We start from the raw sequence: 23,197 nt of genomic DNA, 5'->3' as shown, positions 1-23,197 counted from the left end.
GGTGTATAACAGTGTTTCTCAACCTTGGCAACTTGAAGATGTCTGGACTTCAACTCCCAGAATTCCCCAGCCAGCATTCGCTGGCTGGGGAATTCTGGGAGTTGAAGTCCAGACATCTTCAAGTTGCCAAGGTTGAGAAACACTGGTGTATATAATGCCTTTCTCGGTCTATTGATAACAACAGATAACAACAGCTCCGCTATAGTGTTCTCAGAAAACAATTTCATTTTATCTCAACTACTTCTGTAAAAGTCACCCCAAACGAGTCTCATTTTAAAAATAACAACAACAACAACAACAAGTTAGGTGATTCATTCTTTCTATAAGCCGCTGTTGTGCAAGAATAAATAAGAGTCTTTTTAAAAAAAAAATGATTCTGTGGTTTGCAGGAAAACAATAGCATTCTCAATACATGAATTTCTATTATAGGATTTGTGGCAAGTTCCCTAAACAGCAACTTGTTTACTATGGGTTAGAAATTCTGACCTGTGCTTTATCTGCACAGGAGGGAGCTTATGATACCTTTTGTTTAGCTAAATAAAAACACAAACTTAAGTGCCAATCAGTTGAGGCTGTCAGTCTCTGATGAAAACTGAACTGCAAGGCTCCTATAAGAGCCACCCCAAATTATACACCTCACGTGATTTCTATAAGAGCATCTGCATTCACTGTCACACGTCTAAAGCGTTGGCTGTCACTGAATTGTATGAGCTGGATCTGAAATTTCAGTCCTGTCAAGGTTTGTAAATGCATCTTCTTCTCCGGATGTAGCCAGGATATATGGATTTGAAGTACTTTTGAATATGCAGTTGCTTTTCTTGCTAACAGCTTGCCGTTCTTAACCTAACACGATTCCTCAGTAACTGAAGGGTAAGCATTGTGGAAGGTTGACTAATTGGTGCAGCCTTGCTCCTTTTCCTTCAAAAATATAGATAAAATGGTGTTATTAAAGGTTCCACCACAAAACTGCGGTAGACTAAAGCGCGCTCGACGAAAGCGTGTACCTGACGTCATCACAGCGCGACGAAAACATCACACTGTGAGCGGTAAAGTTAAAATTAACGCGAAAACCTTACCCTAACCCCCCCAAACCTAACCCTAAACCTAACCCTAAACCTAACCCTAAACCTAACCCTAAACCTAACCCTAAACCTAACCCTAAACCTAACGCTAACCCTTAACCTAACCCTAACCCTAACGCTTAATGTAACCCTAAACCTAACTCTAACCCTAACCCTTACCTTTACGTGAATCGGCTTGCTTTAAAAGCGCTTTTTAAAGCGGCCTTTTTTCTCCGCGGTCGTATTTGTTGCGCTGCTGATGACGTCAGGTACGCGCTTTAATCGGGCGCACTTTAGTGGACCGCGGTTTTGTCGTGCCACGGTTATTAAATGTACATTAAAATGTTTAGATGAAATGATTACTAAATGGTTAGTATCCAGTTGAATCCAATGTATGCCTAATCAGATGTAAGCGCAATTGAATTCAGTGTATTTACTCCCCCCAAATGATTTTAATTGTCTTCTTATAGATATTTAGTCTGGTTAGTTATGGAATGGCTAAGCACAGAAGATTTTAAAAATTGCCTATGTATATACTAATAAGGAAACTGGGTGGGTATGTTTCTGTTTCTGTGAGAGTTTTATTTTCCTTGCACAGTAAGTTTTTGGAACGAATAACTTCCTTCTTAAGAACCAACTTTAACGTAGTTATGAGAACCTTTAATTCTCACCTAATAAAGCAGCAAGAGGCCATGTTTTGGTTTAACAGCACTTTAACTACTGAAATCCAGAAAATTATGAAATAGGCAACATTGAATTCACAAAAAATGAAATGTAAGAATGGGAACCATCCCCCACCCCCCAAAAATATAAATTAATTATTGCACAAAAGTTCACTATTGGAAAGAATGGTGTTATGTTTGAAGATGCCAGTATGTTGTTAATGGTGGGGAAAATTTAAACTGCATGTAAAACATTACCAAAAGGATACTTCTGCATCGTAAGTAGTACGAAAGTGATGCATCAGGAGTGAGAGGTGGGGAGTTTTGAGTCCTTATTTACCCTAGACTATGACTTAGTGAAGACCATCTAATGAGCAGTCTATGGAAGAGGCATATTGAACAGAGGTGGGTTCCTACTAGTTCGCACCTATTCGGTAGAACCGGTTCGTCAAATCTACTGAACCGGTTAGAAGAGGTTCCACCAGTGGACCCAGAAAGCAGGCCACACCTACAGAAGAGGTTCCAAAAATTTTTGAAACCCACCACTGGTCCTTGGATATGATTATTCTACACTATCATGCTCCTATTTATAAAACTCAGTGCCTCTGTGAAAGGTAAGGATGACTACTGCGTTTGTGGTGCAATCAGAACATTGCGTGTGTTGAAGTTGTTTTAACGCAAACCAAAGATGCCTTTTGAAAAACAAGTTTACATCCTATTCTTATGCATGCCAGTGCTGTGTGTGAGGTAATTTAAGGTGGTTCTGACAAGTGTCGTCGGCATCTTCATATCCGGTCACATGGGCGGCAAGCCACTCCCATCCGGTCACATGGGCGGCAAGCCACTCCCACAAAGGAGGCCACACCCACAGAGTAGGTTCGAACAATTTTTGAAACCCGCCACTGATATTGAAAACCTGAACCCAAATAGCAATAAGGCTTATATACTGCCCCATAGTGCTTTATAACACTCTCTGAGTAGTTTACAATGTCAGCATATTGCCCCCAACTGTCTGGCTTCTCATTTTGCCGACCTCAGAAGGATGGAAGGCTGAGTCAACCTTAAGGCGGTCAGGATTGAACTCCTGGCTGCAGGCAGTTTGCCTGCAATACTGCATTCTAACCACGATGTCACTACAGCTTAATAGGGTATCTCCAGCATATATCTAAAGGACCAAATATTTACTGATAGGAGTGAATAATTGTTTAGAACAGGTGGTCAAGTGTGCTGGAAAGAGAGCTTAAGATTTGTTCTTATAGATTGTAAAATCTGATCTTTTTCACCTCTTTTGGATCAGTATTATGCAGGGGTGGGTTTCAACCAGTTCACGGCGGTCCCCGCGAACTGGTTGGTCGGCGAACCCGGAAGTAAGTAACTTCCGGGAACGGCGAAGGGCCCACCTGCCCGCCCGCGCTCCTTACCCGGTTTTGATGAGTTCTGCGCTTCCACGCATGCGCAGGACGCATACAGTGCCTGCGCGATCCTCCAGGAGCAGCTGGAGCATCGCACAGATGCTAGTACACATGCGTGCGCTGCGTGCGTGCACGAGGACCCCGCCGGCCCCGTTCCAACCGAACCGGTTGGAACGGGGCGAGAACCCCACCCCTGGTATTATGGTATGCGAAGGGCAGCCTGCGGGACTGAGCTGGGGGTGGGTGGGAGTGGCCGAAGACAGGCCATACTTTGACCTAAATTACTATCTGAAATCAAGTTCTGCTATTTTTTTCCCTCCAGGCCCTAAGACAAAAATGTTTTCCATGCTATCCGGTTCCGCTTCCTCCGCCCTCCGGTTCAGTTATGTCCAATTCTCAGAGACTGCTTGAACAAGTCCCTGCAGTTTTCTTGGCAAGGTTTTTCAGAAGTGCCTTGCCGTTGTCTTTCTTACGGCTGAGATGTGGCAAGCCTAAGGTCATCTGGCTCAGAGTCTAAGGTGGAGCTCATGGTCTCCAAGTTTCTAACATGATACCTTAAACCAGTGATGGCTAACCTTTTTGCCGTCGCGTGCCAAAAGCGGGGCGAACGCAGGGGGGGGGTCATGTGTGGGTGTGCCCACACCCATAATTCTATGCACGCAATTCCCCGCGTATGTGTGCGTGACCTCTGCCTTCCCTCTTTTTTGCCGCACGATGGACCCATTTTTCGCTCTCTTCGGGTTCCCGAGGATTTCTAGGCGCCTGGGGAAGGTGTAAATGGCCTCCCCCACCTCCCAGAGGACCTCAGGAAGCTTCAAGCGGTTCCACCACAAAACCGCGTTCGACTAAAGCGCGCTCGACGAAACCGCGTAGCTGACGTCATCACAGCGCGACGAAAAAAGCACGCTGTGAACGCTAAAGCTAAAATTAACCCCTAAACCTAAACCTAACCCCCCTAAACCTAACCCTAAACCTAACCCTAAACCTAACCCTAAACCTAACCCTTAACCTAACCCTAAACCTAACCCTTAACCTAACCCTAAACCTAACCCTAACCCTTAACCTAACCCTAACCCTAACCCTAACCCTAACCCTAACCCTAAACCTAACCCTTACCTTAACTTGAATCGGCTTGCTTTCAAAGCGCTATTTAAAGCGCCCTTTTTTCTCTGCGGTCGCTGTTGTCGCACTGCTGATGACATCAGCGACGCGATTTAATCAGGCGCGCTTTAGTGGAGCGCGGTTTTGTCGTGCCACGGCTTCAAGCTTCCTTGAAGCCTTCAGAGGGCGAAAAACAGCCCTACGGGCAACTCGGAAGTCCAGGAACTGCCATAGGTTCACCATCACAGCCTTAACCGCTACCACAAAGTGGTTCCATCTTTCTTTTACAGCTAACATGAAACTGGGTAAGAGGGTTGTATCTGCTATAGACTATCTTAGTTACTTTTTCCTGAAGGGGATTGCCACCTGTGTCTTTTCTTTCAAGGTTACACCTAATGAAATTAACAGCTTCTTAACCAACACCTTCTATTGTGTTGCAGAAAAATCAGATTAACAACAAGCTGGTTTCCTGAATTAGCTCTGAACCCTTTTGTTTATTTTTTTTTAAACGAGTGTCATTCAAAACATCACATTGCTAATTAAATCATATTTTCCGGTTCTACACTATCAGTTTAGTTAAATTCACAAAGTAGGCGGATAATTTAGGCTTTAGGCAAGAGGTTCCTTTGTTTGAAAGAATTTACAGCTCAGATTGCATTCCATCCTTCCTTATGCATATAGCATTCTCAGAATATTTTTGATTATGGAAAGAGTGCAATTGATTTTAAAAAAACACATACGCTTCAAGGCGCTAGTGGTCACTTATAAAGCCCTTCATTGTATTGGACCTGGGTACTTGAGAGACCGCCTGCTGCCAATTACCTCCACTAGACCGATCAGATCCCACAGATTAGGCCTCCTCTGAATTCCATCCGCCGGCCAGTGTCGACTGGCGACTACCCGGAGGAGAGCCTTCTCTGTGGCTGCTCCGACTCTCTGGAACGAACTCCCCGTGGAGATTCGAACCCTCACCACCCTCCAGGCCTTCCGCAAAGCCCTTAAAACCTGGCTGTTCCGACAGGCCTGGGGCTAAAGAATCGTTGCCCCTATTTCGAATGGTATGATTGTTGCGCTTTTAAATTATGTATTGTTTTGTGTTGTTGTCAAATTGTCTGTATCCCCCTTCCCTTGTTTGAGTTGTGAGCCGCCCTGAGTCCCCTTGGGGAAAAGGGCAGCATACAAATGAAATAAACAAAACAAACAAAACAAAACAGTTAATAATCATATTGGACCTATATTTCCACTGAAGTAATATCTTAAATTTGATATTGCACAAAATGTGGAGTTTTGGGGCAACATGGATAGCAAAGAAGCAGAAAAACAAACCAATGGAAAAAAATGAGGAAGAATTAGGAATAAATAAAGAATTAGCTGTGATGAAACCTTATCTGCATCAGCTACAGATGGAATGAGGAAGAATACAAATATACAAAATAGGTCTGTCAGGTGCAGAAATGATATTAAGTTTAACCCAAGTTTTCCCAAAGAATAAGGAAATACAGCTGAAACTTTTTAAACAATAAATTGTTGTTTTAGTATTTGCTTCAGTGGTGGGATTCAGCCAGTTCGCACCTATTTGGGAGAACCTGTTGGTAACTTTCTAAGTAGTTCATAGAACCGGTTGTTGGAAGAAATCTTTTGTTTTTTTCCACTTTACAGGGCTAATCCTGTAAGGAAGGCAGGAAGGAAACACTCTGGTGTTGTTTCTAGCCTCATCTTTATTGCCCTGCTTACAGAAACTGCCTCTCCTGTTAACCCTTATTACATTGTAACAGCTAAGGCGAAGCGCCCATCAACGTGAGTGACATTGAGTTGGTCAAGCCCACCTAGTCACATGACCACCGAGCCCCACCTACCCAGACAGTCATTAGGGCAGAGAACCGGTTGTTAAATTATTTGAATCCCACCACTGATTTGCTTCATGTCCAGTAACCTACTTCACCCCTCTCTGACGGTTAAAGTTTAATGCAGTGAATAAGGTGCTATCCCCTGAATTCACAGATCACAATGGAATTAAAACGAAATTGCAATTATGACTTAGCATAATATGTGAACCTGGTTAGTATGTCAACATACGCCTGCTGCCAATTTCTTCACTATATAATATTTTCTATTGCAGAGATATAAATGATCACAGAACAATATCCTTAATGGTAGATGGTACATGGAGGCAAATAATGAAACATATATCAAGGTGCACAAGCTGAAATTCACATATTTGCTTTAGATTTCGACATAAAGTATGCAACAGTGTTGTTATGAAGCTACTGCAAATGTCCTTATTTTTGCAACCTCAGACTGTTGTAAACATCTATGCCTATGTATTTTCTGGCGCAGTGGTTAAATGCAGCACTGCAGGCTACTTCAGCTGACTGCAGTTCTGCAGTTCGGCTGTTCAAATCTCACCGGCTCAGGGTTGACTCAGCCTTCCATCCTTCCGAGGTGGGTAAAATGAGGACCCTGATTGTTGTTGGGGCCGATATGCTGACTCTGTAAACCACTTAGAGAGGGCTGAAAGCCCCATGAAGTGGTATATAAGTCTAACTGCTATTGCTATTGCTACCTTGTGTTGGAAAACCTTTTTGGGAAAATCTACTTTTTATCTCGACATTTCATTTGTGGTTTTGTTTCTTCACCTCCCAAGTTTTTGTAATTCCCTCCATCCTTAACCCCCCAGTTTTTTAAATCCGTGGTTTAAGGAAACAAAATGGTGATGGGAAACAAGCACAGCACAAAGAGGAAAATGGACCAACAACAACTATATCTTCACACCAACAAAACATTATTATTCCAATAGATTTTCCAACTAAGGTTGAACTGTTTGGATCCCTTCCATTCTAAAGTTTAGGAACAACTGAACTGTTCAACTTGCAATGTGAAATAATATGCCTTGAAAAAGTATTTAATAATAACAGCCATAAATAGAAAGTCATTACAAATGGCAAGTTTCTACGTGGAAATCTGGTTATCTAGTTAAGAAAACACATGCTAAATAAAATAAATAAAATAGTATATGGGCAAAGCAATAGGCAAATTTGGATGTCCATTTCATAAATAGTACAATTAATGATTACATTAGTTTAATTAATATAATTATTTCAAAAACATTTGTGTCACAAATGCAAAGGACTACAATTCAGCAGCAATGACTTACTAATGATATAATGGTTGGATTCACAGGATACAGTAAACTAACACCAAACAAGCCACTTTGGCTTATTAAGTATAAGAATTCACTTTGTTTTGTTAGCCTAGCTCAGTGTTTCTCAACCTTGGCAACTTGAAGATGTCCGGACTTCAACTCCCAGAATTCCCCAGCCAGCGAATGCTGGCTGGGGAATTCTGGGAGTTGAAGTCCGGACATCTTCAAGTTGCCAAGGTTGAGAAACACTGAGCTAGGCTAACAATGTCTACAAAGAAACTTTTTTCATAGGAAAAGTTTATGGTTGATGTCTGATAATAATCAGCAAAGAACAAAGTAAAACTGAAAATTGTATTATTCTGATATACACAGCAACTCATTAAGATTCCTGCAATTCGCGCAAGAATCCCGGTTGCCTTTCAGCAGTGCAACAAGAGGGCCGAAGGAATGGCAGTAGCGGCCGACCAATGGGAGCGGAGCCTTCGCCTCGTCCCGCCCACCTCGTCTGTCTGTCTGCGAGGCTGGCCGGCCACGGCTAGTTCAGCCGACTTTCCCTCTAACCGGTTCCCACCGGCTTTCTCCGCCTCCCCTTCGCCCCGCCCTCGCTTGGCGTCTCTCTTTAAGCACCGCCCACTGCCAACCCGCCTGGCCATATCGGCCCCAAACTCGCCCGAGCCCTCCGATTGGTGGGCAGCGGTGCCATTCGGCGAGAGGGCGTTTGTGACGGCCGAGCCTTTTGAAGGCGGGGGGGCGGGGCGCCTCCCGATTTGCTCGCTGGAGAGTGCAAGGCGGTGCTTGAGACATCTCTGCCCGCCCCCGTTCCCCCTACTTGCCTTGCGCGGACGAACGGAAGCGCCCTCCCCTCCGACTGTGGAGCTCCCCCCCTCCCTCCTCCACCTCCTCCTACTCCAGCCGCTTCTTCTTCTCTCTGCCGTCAGTGCCGCGTTAGCAACAGCCTCGTCGCCAGCCGGACGGAGCTCCTCCTCTTTCGGCTTCTACTGGCAGCCCCGTTCTCGCTCTCTCCCTCTCTCTCTCTCTGGCTGCTCCGCGCCCTGTATGGTCCATCGCCGCCGCCCTGCTCCGGCACCACCTCCTCCTCCGCCGCCTCCTTCTCCAGTTCCCTCCGGCTTAGCTCCTCCTGCCCCCGGCGGTGGCGCCCTCAGCACCGAGGCTGTATGATCAGGCTACAGTCTTCAATGAGTAACCATATTCCTGTGAGTAGCCGCCTCTTCCCCGGTCCTTGCTAACCTCTCCCCGGTGTGTCTCTCTTCCCTCCCTGGGTCTCCCGAGGGCGAGACCCGGCTCTCCTCCTCCTCCTCCCCGCCGTCGTGCGTGCGTGGTTCAACTTCAATGGTCGTTGGCTTGGCAGTCAACCGGGGTTTCTTTGGGGGGGGGGACTGCCGCCGCCGCGAGCCCCGCGACCGGTTTGCTGGTTAAAGTGGGAGATGTGGGACGTGGCAAGCGAGGGAGACGGGGGAGGCAGGGAGTGTCTGGGCGGGAGGAGACGCCGCTGTCTGGCGAGAGAAGGGGACGAGGGGGTGGAAGGGGGGGGGACTCTAGCAGTCAATGGCCGGCCTTAGTTAGGGCTGCGCTAGGAAGGGAGGGAGGGGTGGCTATGTAGCTCTCCCACCCCCCCACATTCGCAGCTTTGGATGCATGGGGGGGGGGTAAGAAAGCAGCGCTGCAACCGGCCCCAGCACGTGGTCGCTATACGAGAAGCGTTCCAGCCCTGCCCGGCATTTCGGACCTGGCCTTTCCTTTCCTCCCCCCGCGTTTCTCTCCTTGTATACCCCAACGAACAACAATGTAAAAAAGGAAGGTAAGAACAAACCTGGTTTGAATGAAAGCAACTCCCTCCCTTCCTTCCTCCCCACCACCACCAGCCCAAGTCCGCCTTGCTCGCCCGAGTTTTCGGATTCCTTTGTGTGCTCATTCGGAGCACGCAACGCTTCAAACCGGGGGAGGGGGGGGGTTCGAGCTGCTTTTGTTTCGACAAGCCCCCCGGGGAAAAGAGATGTGGACCCGACACGTACGTGTGCTAGGAGAGGAGAGGAGGGGGGGTTCTTCCGGATCCTTAGATCGGCTCGAACCGGGGAATAGGAGGCAGAGAGAAAAAAAAGAGAGAGAAAATGCCTCGTGACAGCCTCATTTGGAGGAGGAGGAGGAGAAGAAGAAGAAGGAGAAGAAGAAGGAAGGAAGGGGGAAGGAAGGAAGGAAGGAAAGAAGGATGGAAGGAAGGAAAAAAGAAAGAAAGAAAGAAAGCAGGAAGGAAGGAAAGAAGGATGGAAGGAAGGAAAGAACGAAAGCAGGAAGGAAGGAAAGAAGGATGGAAGGAAGGAAAGAAGGATGGAAGGAAGGAAGGAAGGAAAAAAGAAAGAAAGAAAGCAGGAAGGAAGGAAAGAAGGATGGAAGGAAGGAAAGAAAGAAAGCAGGAAGGAAGGAAAGAAGGATGGAAGGAAGGAAAGAAGGATGGAAGGAAGGAAGGAAAAAAGAAAGAAAGCAGGAAGGAAGAAAGAAAGAAAGAGAAAGACTTTTTGGGGAGCTTGGAAACGGGGCAGCAAGAGGGGAATTCTGAGTTCGCGCCCCTCTCTTGGAGAGCCGGGCTGCCTTTATTTTTTGCAGGGGGGCTCCTTGCTAAATCCTGGGTGGTCCCCCGTCCTCTTTTGCACCATTCAGACGGTGCTACATAGCCCCGATGTCTTTCGGGGCTGTTAGTGGGCAAACCATGCGTGAGCGAGGAAAGGTTTCCCCCCCACCCCCGGGGGAGAGGGAAACGGAGTAATCTTCCACTTGGGGAAACAAGTTGAGACTTGTTCGCGCCGTGCTTGCCTGGCCGGCCGGCCTCCTTCCCTCCCTTGGCTGCTGCGCGTGGTCGAGGGCTATTGCGCTACCGCCGTGTGAGTCACGAAGCGGGGAAGGGGGGGGAAACCAGAGGGCTGAAGTCAGCGGCGTGGCCTTTTTCTCTCCGCCTGCAGATAACGGGTCGCTCCTTCCATTCATAAAAACTGCTGCCTGGCGCGCCGAGCCTTCCTGGGCAGCGCAGCGGGGCGATGGGAGGGGACGATAAAGGACTTGGTCTGGTAGTGCTGCCCCTAGATCGATGGGGGTGTCAAATCTGTTAAAACATACAGCGCAGAATCCGGGCCAAACCTGGGAGGAAAAAGGCAGTTTAAACCAGTGTTTCTCAACCTTGGCAACTTGAAGATGTCCCGGACTTCAACTCCCAGAATTCCCCAGCCAGCGAATGTAAATATTTGTAAAATCTTTTTTAAAATTTTCAATTAAAAAAAAAGAAGAATAATGCAGTCTAAGGCCCCAGCCACCTCTCCGTTGCAGGCAGTGATTAGGACAGTGTTTCTCAACTTTGGCAACTTGAAGATGTCCCGGACTTCAACTCCCAGAATTCCCCAGCCAGCGAATGCTGGCTGGGGAATTCTGGGAGTTGAAGTCCGGACATCTTCAAGTTGCCAAGGTTGGGAAACACTGGTTTAAAAAAACCTCCCCTCCTGCCTGCGGTGCGAAGAACAGCTTTGCTTCCAAAGGATTGTTAATCGCTTTTAATCTTTGGCATATGGGATTACTTCCTTTTGGGACACGTGAGAGGCTCGAAAGGGCAGCGAGGTACTTTATTAACGTGCATGTAACATAAGAGCATTACTGAGTCAAAAGAGTGTTGTATTTTCTTCCCCTAAAATGCAGGTTTTAATAGGCTGTCATTTAAAACGGGTCTCCAACTTTGGCAACTTTTAAGACTTCTGGACTTCAGTTCCCAGAATTCCTCAGCCCAGCTTTGTCAAGCTTTGGTGGCTGAGGGATTCTGGGAGTTGAAGTCTGGAAGTCTTGTTGGAGAGCCCTGATTTAAAAGAGACTTATTTCAGTCTTTGCAAACGATTTTTGTTTCTTGGGTTGAGTTTCAACTGGGAGTTCAGATCGTCTACAATTCAATGCTCGGCTCCGTGACATTAATTCAGGCTGTATCTAAATATTGCAAAAGCCTTATGCTAATATTTCAATCTTTTTATCCCTTAGCAAAATAGTATCAATTCATAATTAGTCTATATGAAGGAATTAGCTTCAATCTAATTATTTCATAAGTTACAATATGGTTATATAGGTTGGAAATTCCAAAAGTCCATAAAAGGTACTTACTTTAACAGTGGTACCCATAGTGTTAATAAGGGAGGACGTATATACTTCATAACTGCAAAACTTCTGGCAGCAATATATTCTGCTTTTAGTCCTTGTTAGTCTGTTTCTCTTCCTTTTTTTTTTCTTAAATGTTTTATGTATTTTTCTGAGCCATTATTTTTCTTATGCTATTTTGAGCACTAATTAGGGACTTTTTCAGCTCTGTGGTATAATTATTATGGAGGCATCTTCCATGCAGATTGCTGCAGTATGTTTTTAAGTTTATAGGCATACTACAATAGTACGTACCTGAAAACGTTTATAGTATTTTTCTCAGGGTTTGAGTTGGCTAAAAGAGCAACTTATCTGGAACTTGACTACCTTGGAAATCTGGCACCAGCTTTCTACAGTTAACGTGCCTTAAGTCTCAAACCAGTGGTTGCTGTTCTCCAGAATAAACATGGGACTTTTTCCTGGAGCAGGCTCCTGTCAGATGCTCTGTAGCAATAGCAGTTTGACTTATATACCACTTCATAGGGCTTTCAGCCCTCTCTAAGCGGTTTACAGAGTCAGCATATTGCCCCCAACAACAATCTGGGTCCTCATTTTACCCACCTCGGAAGGATGGAAGGCTGAGTCAACCTTGAGCCGGTGAGATTTGAACCGCTGAACTGCAGATAACAGTCAGCTGAAGTGGCCTGCAGTACTGCACCTTAACCACTGCGCCACCTCGGCCCTGTAAGGATGTAATGAAGTTCAAATGAAATATACTAAGCCTTTTATAAATGTAAGAGTAACGATAAATGATTTAAGATGGCAAACATGCCTAATCATCTTCCTATCTTCCCCACAACAACAACCCTATGAGGTAGGTTAGGATGAGAGAGAGTGACTGACCCAAGTCATCCAACTAGTTTTCATGCTTAAAGTGGGACTAGAGCGTATGATCTCCAAATTTCTAGCTTAGTACCTTAACCACTAGATCAGTGTTTCTCAACCTTGGCAACTTGAAGATGTCTGGACTCCAACTTCCAGAATTCCCCAGCCAGCGAATGCTGGCTGGGGAATTCTGGGAGTTGAAGTCCGGACATCTTCAAGTTGCCAAGGTTGAGAAACACTGTCCTAGTCACTGCCTGCAATGGCTTTATATTCACTTTTATTATTATTATTATTTTACTGTAGCAGAATGACAACAGTATGAAAAGAGGAGCAGCCCTTTCACATAACATATTTGGAATGAGTTAGTGACTGGCCCAAAGTTGCTAGAAGAACTTAATCCAAACCTTGGATTGAAACTACATCTTGCTCCAAAGTCTAGAACTCTGGAGCATTCTGTACAAAAAGAGTGAGACCATCAATTACATTAGTAAAAGGCTGCTTTGCTTTAAACATATCAACAGTAAATATATGTATTTTTACTCAAATACTTAAAATAAGAATTTTCCTGCTTTGGTTTAAACATATCAACAGTAAATATATGTATTTTTACTCAAATACTTAAAATAAGAATTTCCCCCCTTTTCAGAACATTCCTAATAAGTATCTGAAACATGGTAGCTTTGCTAATAGTCATTTTAACTCTTTAGTCTGCAGTGCCTCACTTAACTACCATTCCAATTGAAGATATTCTTTCTGAATGTGATGTATAGTTTAACCTTATACATTGACTGCTAAATTAATGTGTGAACCATCTTTATTACTTTGATTCTATGTGCACAGGCATTCCTAGTAAAATGGTGTGTACATTGTTATGTCATAATATTGCTGGGTTCTTTATCTTGCTCCCTCTGATGAATATTTAAACTATCATTGAGTACTTAGTGTAAGTCTTTTCAGAATATATATATAAATTTTATTGTCTTGAGCATCCTGTTTGGCTCTACTTTCATAACTGTGTAAGAAAATCTATTTTGCTTGACCTTTCATTTCCGTATTTGTACTCTTTATTTGCTTGGGATAGATTTAAATTTTTTTTGCTCAATAACATGCACATAAATCTACTTCCTTACAACTTTAGTATATTTCTTGGAATTTTCTATTTATTGGCTCCTCTTAGAGTAGCTGTGAAGACTTATGAAACAATTGTATTTATGTATGAAGTACGTTATCAATGCCTAAGATTGGTACAATAAAAATGTTCATAAATACAGAATGGTAAGTCTTTATGTTAAACCATTGGTAGGTCTTTCAACAAACAGGCTGCATCATGCTTAACATAGTGTATTAAAGAGTACAGTCGAAAAGGTGACATTCTGCGGGAAGAAGAGGGGAAGGGTAAAGGGGAGGAAGGGGAAGGAGAGAAGGGAAAGGAGAGGAGGAAGGAAGGAAGAGAAGAAGGGGGTAGGAAGGGAGGGAAGGAAGGAGGGAATGTAGGAGAGGAGGAAGGGGGGAAGGAAGGAGGAAAGGAAGGGGGAAAGGAAGGAGAGAAGGAGAAAAGAAAGGAGGGAAGGGGAGAAGGAGAGAAGGAGGGAAGGGGAAGGAAGGGGAGTAGGAGAGAAGAAACGAGGGAAGGAAAGAGGGAGGGAAGAAGAAGTAGGACCGTTGTAAGATAAGATGGATCTATGGGATGTTAAAAAAGTAATCTTCAAGTATATTGTCAACAGTAGGGAAAAATTGTTATAAATACATATTAATAAAAAGAAAAGAAAAGGTGACATTTGCTCAATTTGGAGCTGAGTTTGCATAAGAACTTGCTATGTTTTTTTTACTGCCCACATTAAATGAGAACCTGAGATCCCATTCTGTTTATTAGTCCCCGTTTTCTAATTCAGGATGTTTTCTGCAATTTGAAGAGTTAAAGGAAAGCAGAACAAATGCTACCAGTAAATTGTTTTTCCAACTCTGAAGGGCAATACTGATCTTTAATGTGCAAGCTTTGTTCTGGATACATGTGATAAAGTAATAGCAATAGCAATAGCAGTAGACTTATATACCGCTTCATAGGGCTTTCAGCCCTCTCTAAGCGGTTTACAGAGAGTCAGCATATTGCCCCCAACAATCTGGGTCCTCATTTTACCCACCTCGGAAGGATGGAAGGCTGAGTCAACCCTGAGCCGGTGAGATTTGAACCGCTGAACTGCTGATGTAGCAGTAGCCTGCAGTGCTGCATTTAACCACTGCGCCACCTGAAGAGAACATAAAGTGTAGAAGAGAACATAAAGTGTTCTCTTCTACTTGGCTGCTAGAAGCAAGTGCTTTTGGGCACCAGAAATGTTAAATTTAAATGATACTATTTTGAATAATCGGCCAGTGTGGTTTCCTTGGGAAACAGAATAAGTAAGAACTGTTAGCCTGAACATTACTTCTATTACTCACCCAACGTTTCAGTCTTGGTTAAAAGCAAGCCACGAACTATGAATTATACTTAACAGGTGCAATTTACTGTCCCAAGCAATTGGTGGACTGTAGGGGGCCTTTCAAAAGGACAGGACTGAATTTTGTTTCTGAGGGTTTAAGAGTGGGAATGTGAACTCTTCATTGTCCAAAGGTCTTGTGCCTCCATCTCCATCCTCGTTTCCCCATTTTTGGTTAGAAAACTCATGCTGCTGAAGTTCTGCCATTAAACATTGTGCAATCTTAGTGTACTCTAGTGTGGGCTGCAGAGCGAATTCTGGGGCCCGTGGCTTGCTCATGATTGACTTATGTCTCAAGACTGGACTACTGTAACACGCTCTAGATGGGGCTGCCCTTGAAGAGTGTTTGAAGACTTCAGCTTGTCCAGAATGCAGCCACGCGAGCGATTGTGGGTGCACCTCGGTACACCCACGTTACATCTATCCTCTGCGAGCTGCACTGGTTACCTATTGGTCTCCGGACACGCTTCAAGGTGCTAGTTGTTACTTTTAAAGACCTACATGGTATCGGACCGGGGTACCTGAGAGACCGCCTCCTGCCAGTCACCTCCCAAAGACCGATTAGATCCCACAGACTAGGCCTCCTGCGAATTCCATCTGCCGGCCAATGTCGGCTGGCGACTCCCTGGGGGAGGGCCTTCTCTGTGGCTGCTCCGGCCCTCTGGAACGATCTCCCCATTGAGATCCGGACCCTTACTACCCTTCCGGCGTTCGGCAAAGCAGTTAAAACCTGGCTGTTCCGGCAGGCCTGGGGCTGTTGAACTATCCAGCCCCATTTGGGGTTACGTTTGTTGTAGAATTTTAAATTGTTGTTTTTTATTTTATTTTTTGTATCCCCTCCCTTTTTTATTGTTAGCCGCCCTGAGTCTCTCGGGAATAGGGCGGCACACAAACTTAATAAAATCAATCAATCAATCAATTATGTAGGTTATCTCATAACCTGCAGTGTGATTAATACCTAATGAGGTTGTTGGGGGCTATTTTAGTTTGTTTGAAAATTCAGGACGCTTCCCTGACGGTTCACCGACAAAAGGGCGAACGACAAAACCGCGCCCGACTAAACTGCGTCGCTGACGTCATCAACAGGGCGACAACAGCGCGGAGACAGAAGCGCGCTGTAAAAGTAACCCTTAACCTAACCCTAAACCTAACCCTTACCTTAAGTTAAATCGGCTTTCTTTCGACGCGCTATTGTAAAGCGCCCTTCGTTCTCCACGCTGGCTGTTGTCGCTGCGTTGATGACGTCAGCGACGCGTTTTCGTCGGGCGCGGTTTTGACGTTCGCCCTTTTGTCAGGTCACTCCCCCGACACTTGCATATTTATTGAACGCTAAGATGCTTGGAAAGTGTATCCTTATCCGTTGACCCACTCTTTCCTATTTCTCTTTGCAGCAGTTCTGTGGTGTTCTCGGTCACACATTTATGGAGTTTCTGAAGGGCAGTGGGGACTACTGCCAGGCACAGCACGGCCTTTATGCAGACAAGTGAACTGTAGAAATTGATTACTGCTCCACCAAGAAGCCCCCTTAAAAGAGAGTGGTTACCACAATAAAGCAGAAGTATTGGATTGAAATTGGCAGCACATTTTTACAAAGGAGTTCTGACCCGGATGGGGTAACCTCGGTGCACTGCCTTTCTTTTTTTTGCCTCAGTATTAACAAGATTGAAGATTTTGCTGCTTCTTGTTTAGGAGGTTCATTCCATTCCCTTTTTCCTCCCAACTTCATATTTTGTTGGCACTGGAAACTTTTAGTGGCTTTTTTGTGAAGTAGATTTTAATTTCTCCATTAATCAGTTAGGGTGTTTTTTTGTTTTTGTTTTTAAAAAAAAGAGAAACTGTCAGTCATTGCACATTTTAACTAAACTAAACCATGGCCCGAATGAACCGCCCAGCTCCTGTGGAAATCACCTACAAGAACATGAGATTCCTTATCACTCATAACCCAACCAATGCAACTTTGAACAAGTTCATAGAGGTAAGTAGTGTCCAAAATGCTGATTTATTCTGTGGTTTTAACTTTTGAAACTACAGTGGTCTCCTAAAATGAATGTTTCAGTTTCTTAAGTTGGCTTCAGTATCTTTCTGTTTGGTCAGGTAAAAGACGGTTCAGATTTGTTTGATTGCCTGGTGATTCCTTGATAGTGTGCATTTAAATACATTTAAACAAGGTAAGGCTGCATAAGGGCAACTCAATCTGCATGGAGGGTTATATTATGATTTACTATAGTGGGTAAGATTTGAGATACTCTGCAAAACAAATCACTTAAGTATGATGGAACTGTTAACTTCTTACCACGTATAATGTTCAAACTAAACATCCGCATAGTTGATTCAGTTAAAGACATAACTCTTGATTTTCTTCTAGGAACTTAAGAAGTATGGAGTAACTACAATAGTAAGAGTATGTGAAGCCACTTACGACACTGCTCCATTAGAAAAAGAAGGCATTCAGGTTTTGGTGAGTAGCTTACTTGAACAGTTTGAGATACTAGTCTGTGAAGTGGTTTTTTTTTTGAATTTTTAATTTTTATTTCTCATATATACATTCACAATTATATGGTCTCATAACTGTTATTAATAATATGTATTTGTAACAATTTTTCTCCCCTACAGTTGATAATATACTTGAAATTGCTTTCTTACTATCCCATAAACTCATCTTATCTTACAACAATCCTACTTCCTCTTCCTTCCTTCCCTCCTACCTTCCCTGCTTTCTTCTCTCCTCCTCTCCTTCCTTCCCTCCTTCCTTCCCTCCTTTCTTCCCTCCTTTCTTCTCTCCTCCTCTCCTTCCTTCCCTCCTTTCTTCTCTCCTCCTCTCCCTCCTTCCCTCCTTCCTTCCCTCCTTCCTTCCCTCCTTGCTTCCCTCCTTTCCCCCCTTTCTTCTCTCCTTCCTTCCTTCCTCCTCTCCTTTCCCTTCTCTCCTTCCCCTTCCCCTCCTCTATCCATCCCCTCTTTTTCCCTTTCCTCCCCTCTCTCCTACTCTTACATTCCCTCCAATTCTTCCTCTACTTTTCCCTCTCTCCCATTCCTCTCCTTTCTCCTCACCTTCCTATCTTTCCTTCTACTCCTCCAGCCTGTGAAGTTTATTGTGGTCATTAATCTGGAGCATTAAAGTGTAAGGTTTGAATGAATACCTAATCTTACTGGGAATTGGAGGGATATAGTTTTAAAAAAAATAGCATGCAGCCTGAAAATAATACAAGCCTGGAATGAAACTATGAAGGAATTTCAGCCAGACAATGTTGCTATCAGGTATGCTATTGCACAATCACAAGTTAAAAAGCGAGGAACTGGACCTTCCCAATTATCTGATGCCCGTTCCATTCGGGTCTGGCAGAAGTATCATATTGTGGGTCTCGTCTGTGAAATGGGAAGATATGGAAGCCAGGAGATAGGTTTTTTCTGCTGTGGTAGAACATCATTGCTCCTGAAGTCCCCATCCTTCCAGGCCTTTCAGAAATACCTTGTAACTTGGTTGTGTCAAGAATCTGGGCCAATCATGAGGAAATGTTAATTTGACTAGATGGCTCCATTGTTTATAGCAGTGTTTCTCAACCTTGGCAACTTGAAGATGTCCGGACTTCAACTCCCAGAATTCCCCAGCCAGCATTCGCTGGCTGGGGAATTCTGGGAGTTGAAGTCCGGACATCTTCAAGTTTGCCAAGGTTGAGAAACACTGGTTTATAATCTTATCTCTCTCAGGATTTTTTTTTTCCTCCTAGCATTTTTGTTGCAAGCACAAGGGCTCACTTATTTTCCCAAATCAACCAAGTGTTGGTCCATTCGTTAGACAGGAATTAATCAACCAGTTTGTTGCCTAAAGCTGACGCTTTGAGCTGAGAGAGATTGGCCCCAAATGACCCAGCTGGCTTTCATGACTAAGGCAGGACTGGAACCCATAGTCTCCTGGTTTTCTAGCCTGGTGCTTTAACCATTAGATCAAACTGTCTGTCTATCTTGGTCTTTTCTAAGACTTTTTTTTTGTGTGTGTGTATTTTTAAATGTTTTTATGATTGTTTTGTTTGCCATCCAAAGTCATATTGTCTGGTGGCCGTATGAATATGATAAATTAAAAGCATGTTTAGGGTAGATCTTAAAATACTTTATATATTGTGCCTTAAACATTAATACTTGTGTACTGGATGCACGACAAACAGTTAACCACTTAAACAGAAGTGTAGATGTAAAAAGCAACAATATATGACAATTTAATACCAATTTTTTATTAGCTTGTATCTGTGATTTTGAGAAATACGAGACCTAAAACAATGAATGCATACTTTTTCCAGGACTGGCCTTTTGATGATGGGGCACCACCATCTCTTCAGATTGTTGATGATTGGCTAAATCTTCTGAAAGTTAAATTTCGTGAAGAGCCTGGCTGTTGCATTGCTGTACACTGTGTTGCTGGTCTTGGAAGGTAAATCGAAACCTTGAAGTCATAAAAATTTACACTTTTGTATGACATCTATGACCATCATTAAGGTTTGACTTAATAGTTATGTAGAACTAGAATTGGCAAATAAAAATAAAAATCCTGTCCTTTGGTAGGTTTTATTAACTAATTTGACTTGGATTTCTAAATATATTAATTGAATCCATTAGTATTATATAAACTTAATTGCATTGGGATACATAAAAATAAGAGCTGGATTGTCTTAAATTACTGAGATTCTGTTTAATAGCATATTAGACTCTCTCCAGTTTCGGTCATCTTACAGTGCCACTTGGTCTGACTAGTGGTTAGTTAGTTAGTTAGTTAGTTAGTTAGTTAGTTAGTTAGTTAGTTAGTTAGTTAGTTAGTTTTATTGAGCTTGTATGCCGCCCACTCCCGAAGGACTCCGGGCGGCTTACAATAAAACAAGGGAAGGGGATAATACACAAAACAACATATTAAAATACACAACAGTCACAATTTCCGAGGGGCTGGGTATTTCGAGAGCCCCCCGGCCTGCTGGAGCAGCCAGGACTTAACGGCTTTGCGGAAGGCCGGGGGGGGTAGCAAGGGTCCGGATCTCCACGGGGAGATCGTTCCAAAGGGCTGGAGCTGCGACAGAGAAGGCTCTCCCCCGGGGAGTCGCCAGCCGACATTGGCTGGCAGATGGAATCCGGAGGAGACCTAACCTGTGTGATCTAATCGGTCTATGGGAGATAGGAATGGTATATGAAAGTGTTTTAGGTACATATGGACTATTCTGTGTCCGTAATAGCAATTGGGTGGTCCCTGCTTATATGCAATAGCATCAGATGTTTGTGCAGGCAGAAGTGGTTTTGGGAAGGGGGAGAAGAGTAGGGACAAAAACAATAACAATGGAGAATGAAGGGAGGAACTGAATGACAAGACTAGTATACATCTTTCTTGCTCCTTCCTAGAATAGCTTCCACACTATGGTAATAGACATTAAGGGGAAAAGGGAGAATTCTGCACCATTACTTACTTACTCCAACTGAATTTTATTTTATGCAGAGCCCAAAGCCAATTCTGACAATCTAAATATTGCTTCTGCCAAACTGTCTTAAAATGGATCAAACGTTTCTGGATGCAGTAGTTTCTTCTTAAGACAAAATGTATTTTTCCATTTTCCAAATATTGTGTTTTTTTTTCTTATCATGTAAATGTGTTTTTATTTTCCATTTTCATTTTCGTACAGTCACATATATACTGTGCAGAACCGGGGCCATATAACATTAAACAATAAACATTACATGGTGTATTTCTACTATCTATTAATATATTCAGCTTGTCCTCTTTTTACACTGGAATTAAAGAGCAACAGTATACAAGTGCAATTGCGTTACTTTGAAATCTAACACATACTATATATCCCCCCCCTTCCCCCTAAGACCCCACCTCCCTTCCCCCCACCGACTTCCCAGAGCCCGTACACGGTATAGATTTTTAACAAACACAGTCTAAAATATATTAAGACAAAGGAATATTGTTAAGACAATCCTACATTGTGGGAGGCTTATTTATAAGATATCCTTTTAATGGTAGGCACACAGACTTCAATATTACTATTTTTCCCCCCCTAGGGCCCCTGTGCTGGTTGCCCTTGCACTTATTGAATGTGGAATGAAGTATGAGGATGCGGTGCAGTTCATAAGACAGTAAGTGTTGAAACAGTTATCTCATTTTCTTACTTCAAACGATTTTCTGAAGTAGTTTTCAGACTGGTCCCCTTGGATTTGATTCGGGAGCCATGTTTAAGAATGAAGAACGTTCAGCTTCATCCAGCATTTGTTAGGATTGTGCCACATACTCTGAAGGGAGACATGGCTGCCTTAAGGAGTTGCAGACCAAGCAACCAGAGCCAAGGTGGCGCAGTGGTTAAATGCAGCACTGCAGGCTACTGCTAGATCAGCAGGTCAGCGGTTCAAATCTCACCGGCTCAGGGTTGACTCAGCCTTCCATCCTTCCGAGGTGGGTAAAATGAGGACCCAGATTGTTGGGGGCAATATGCTGACTCTCTGTAAACCGCTTAGAGAGGCCTGAAAGGCCTATGAAGCGGTATATAAGTCTACTGCTATTGCTATTGCAGACAGAGGCAGCTGCTTCTCTTCTAGTATAAGATTGTTCTGATGTTAGAATAATTCAAACAGTCGGCTGTAGTGAAGTATATAGAGATATTATATAATTTATTGCAGTGCAGGAGTAGTAAACTAAATACTGTAATGTAAAAGTTGGGCAAGGAACTTAAAAGGGGCCATAAAAAAGAACAATTCTGCTATCTTGAACAGAAAGTGTGTGAAGGGATAAAGTTGCTATTTGAACATTTTTTGATTAATGCATTCTGTGCTTTTTTTTTAGGAAGCGACGTGGAGCTTTTAACAGCAAGCAGCTTCTCTATTTGGAGAAATATCGTCCCAAAATGCGCCTCCGTTTTAAAGATTCAAATGGTCATCGTAACAACTGTTGTATTCAGTAAAAAACAAAGCTGCCTCGATTGCTGCTTTGGAAATAGAAGACTGAAAACTAGAATTGGGCAGGTTACATGGGAAAAAAACTACATGTATGTCTGACTAGATTACATGAAGCTTCTATAGGTGTAGGCCACGATGTTGGCAGGGGAGCATCTTCGTTTAGATGATCTGTTTAGATAACAAATGTACATGGCCTTTTAAAATGTCTTACTGTATGTATCATTAAACTATCCTTAATCATGTAGTTCAGTTTTTTTCCTTGAAGTCCCAATAGTTATATCAGAACATATATAGAGATTAGGTGCCAAACGCCCAATACACTATTTCTGTATACCACAGTGTAATAACAACTACAACTATATGGACTTTTGCCCTTTTCCTAACTGTCTTCTGATTTGGTGGATAGGGCTTCATAGAGTAATTGCCTATTCACTGTTTGTCTCCCAAAGTCACACTATAATGATTATCAGGATTTGCACACAATTTACTGACTCGGTCAGTGTTGGTGTCTAAACTTTTACTACTTAAACCCTCTTCCACAAAACATTCTCTGGTTATTAATGGAAAAGTACTACGTCACGCTGTACAAGAAGCACACAAGTCTTTAACGACTCCAGACAAAAAGCCTTACAGTTAAATAAATATATATTGGCACTTAATGTGCGACTTTAGTAGAAGACCTATAAGAGAATGGGAGGGGACTGATTAATATTTCTAGTAAAATGTTGCCTTTTGTCTTGTGCAGAAAGTATAGAATATGCCCTTTACTTTAGTAAATATTTTTTTAATGTAGAAATGCTTTATGGTAGCTGAAAATTCTTAAATCATATTTCTGAAGATCTTGTAATTTCTTTTACTGTACTTATTGGAAGTTGTTTACCAACGATTGCTTTGTTGAAGGTGATTTTGTTTTTTTTCTTGAGCTTCTACCATGAATTTGGTGGTTCTCTGTAATATTTTGTATGCCTTTTGAGCTGCGTAACTTAATATTTGGATACTTGATAATTTGTTATGTAATTGATAAAATGGTGGTGTGTATTAATGTTCAACCATATATTTATACTGTCTTGGGAATGTGTGGTTATAGTACTGTGGGAGAAATAATTTGCCAGTGTTCACCAGCTTGTAAAATTTAGTGCGAGAGCTCAAATATCTAAATAAAGTCAAACCTGCATTGCAATTTTCTACATTTTTGGGGGGGAAGGGGTTTTGTGTGTGTGTGTTTTTAATGAGAAAATAGACTTCTATTGAAATTTTGCTCTGAAGTTCTTCAAATGGGAAACATAATGTAAGAGAGACACTAATCCTCCTAAGGTGAATGTTTTTGTATATGTAAATGTAAAATCTAGAGCCGAGGTGGCGCAGTGGTTAAATGCAGCACTGCAGGCCACTTCAGCTAACTTATCTGCAG

At 43.2% G+C, this 23,197-nt stretch overlaps 2 protein-coding genes across 2 annotated transcripts; both read left to right on the top strand.

Annotated features, from left to right (window-relative positions):
* Positions 1-8,284: 8,284 nt before the first annotated feature.
* On the top strand, positions 8,285-16,672 carry LOC148045213 (uncharacterized). Its single transcript, XM_087718930.1, has 2 exons — positions 8,285-8,592; positions 16,251-16,672. The coding sequence occupies exons 1-2, from the start codon at positions 8,554-8,556 to the stop codon at positions 16,344-16,346; spliced, it is 135 nt and encodes a 44-aa protein (XP_087575056.1). The 5' UTR covers positions 8,285-8,553; the 3' UTR covers positions 16,347-16,672.
* A 22-nt stretch (positions 16,673-16,694) lies between these two features.
* Positions 16,695-22,966, top strand: PTP4A1 (protein tyrosine phosphatase 4A1). Its single transcript, XM_087718928.1, has 5 exons — positions 16,695-16,834; positions 17,225-17,317; positions 19,152-19,282; positions 20,899-20,973; positions 21,674-22,966. Exons 1-5 carry the CDS (start codon positions 16,730-16,732, stop codon positions 21,789-21,791), a joined length of 522 nt encoding a protein of 173 aa, XP_087575054.1. The 5' UTR covers positions 16,695-16,729; the 3' UTR covers positions 21,792-22,966.
* The last annotated feature ends 231 nt before the right edge of the window (positions 22,967-23,197 follow it).

The sequence above is a fragment of the Thamnophis sirtalis genome, unplaced genomic scaffold (assembly GCF_051295495.1).
Source record: "Thamnophis sirtalis isolate CommonGarterSnake01/CBP01778 unplaced genomic scaffold, rThaSir2_p1.2 scaffold_6, whole genome shotgun sequence".
Taxonomy (NCBI): Eukaryota; Metazoa; Chordata; class Lepidosauria; order Squamata; family Natricidae; genus Thamnophis; species Thamnophis sirtalis.
This window is presented reverse-complemented; position numbering and strand designations above follow the sequence as displayed.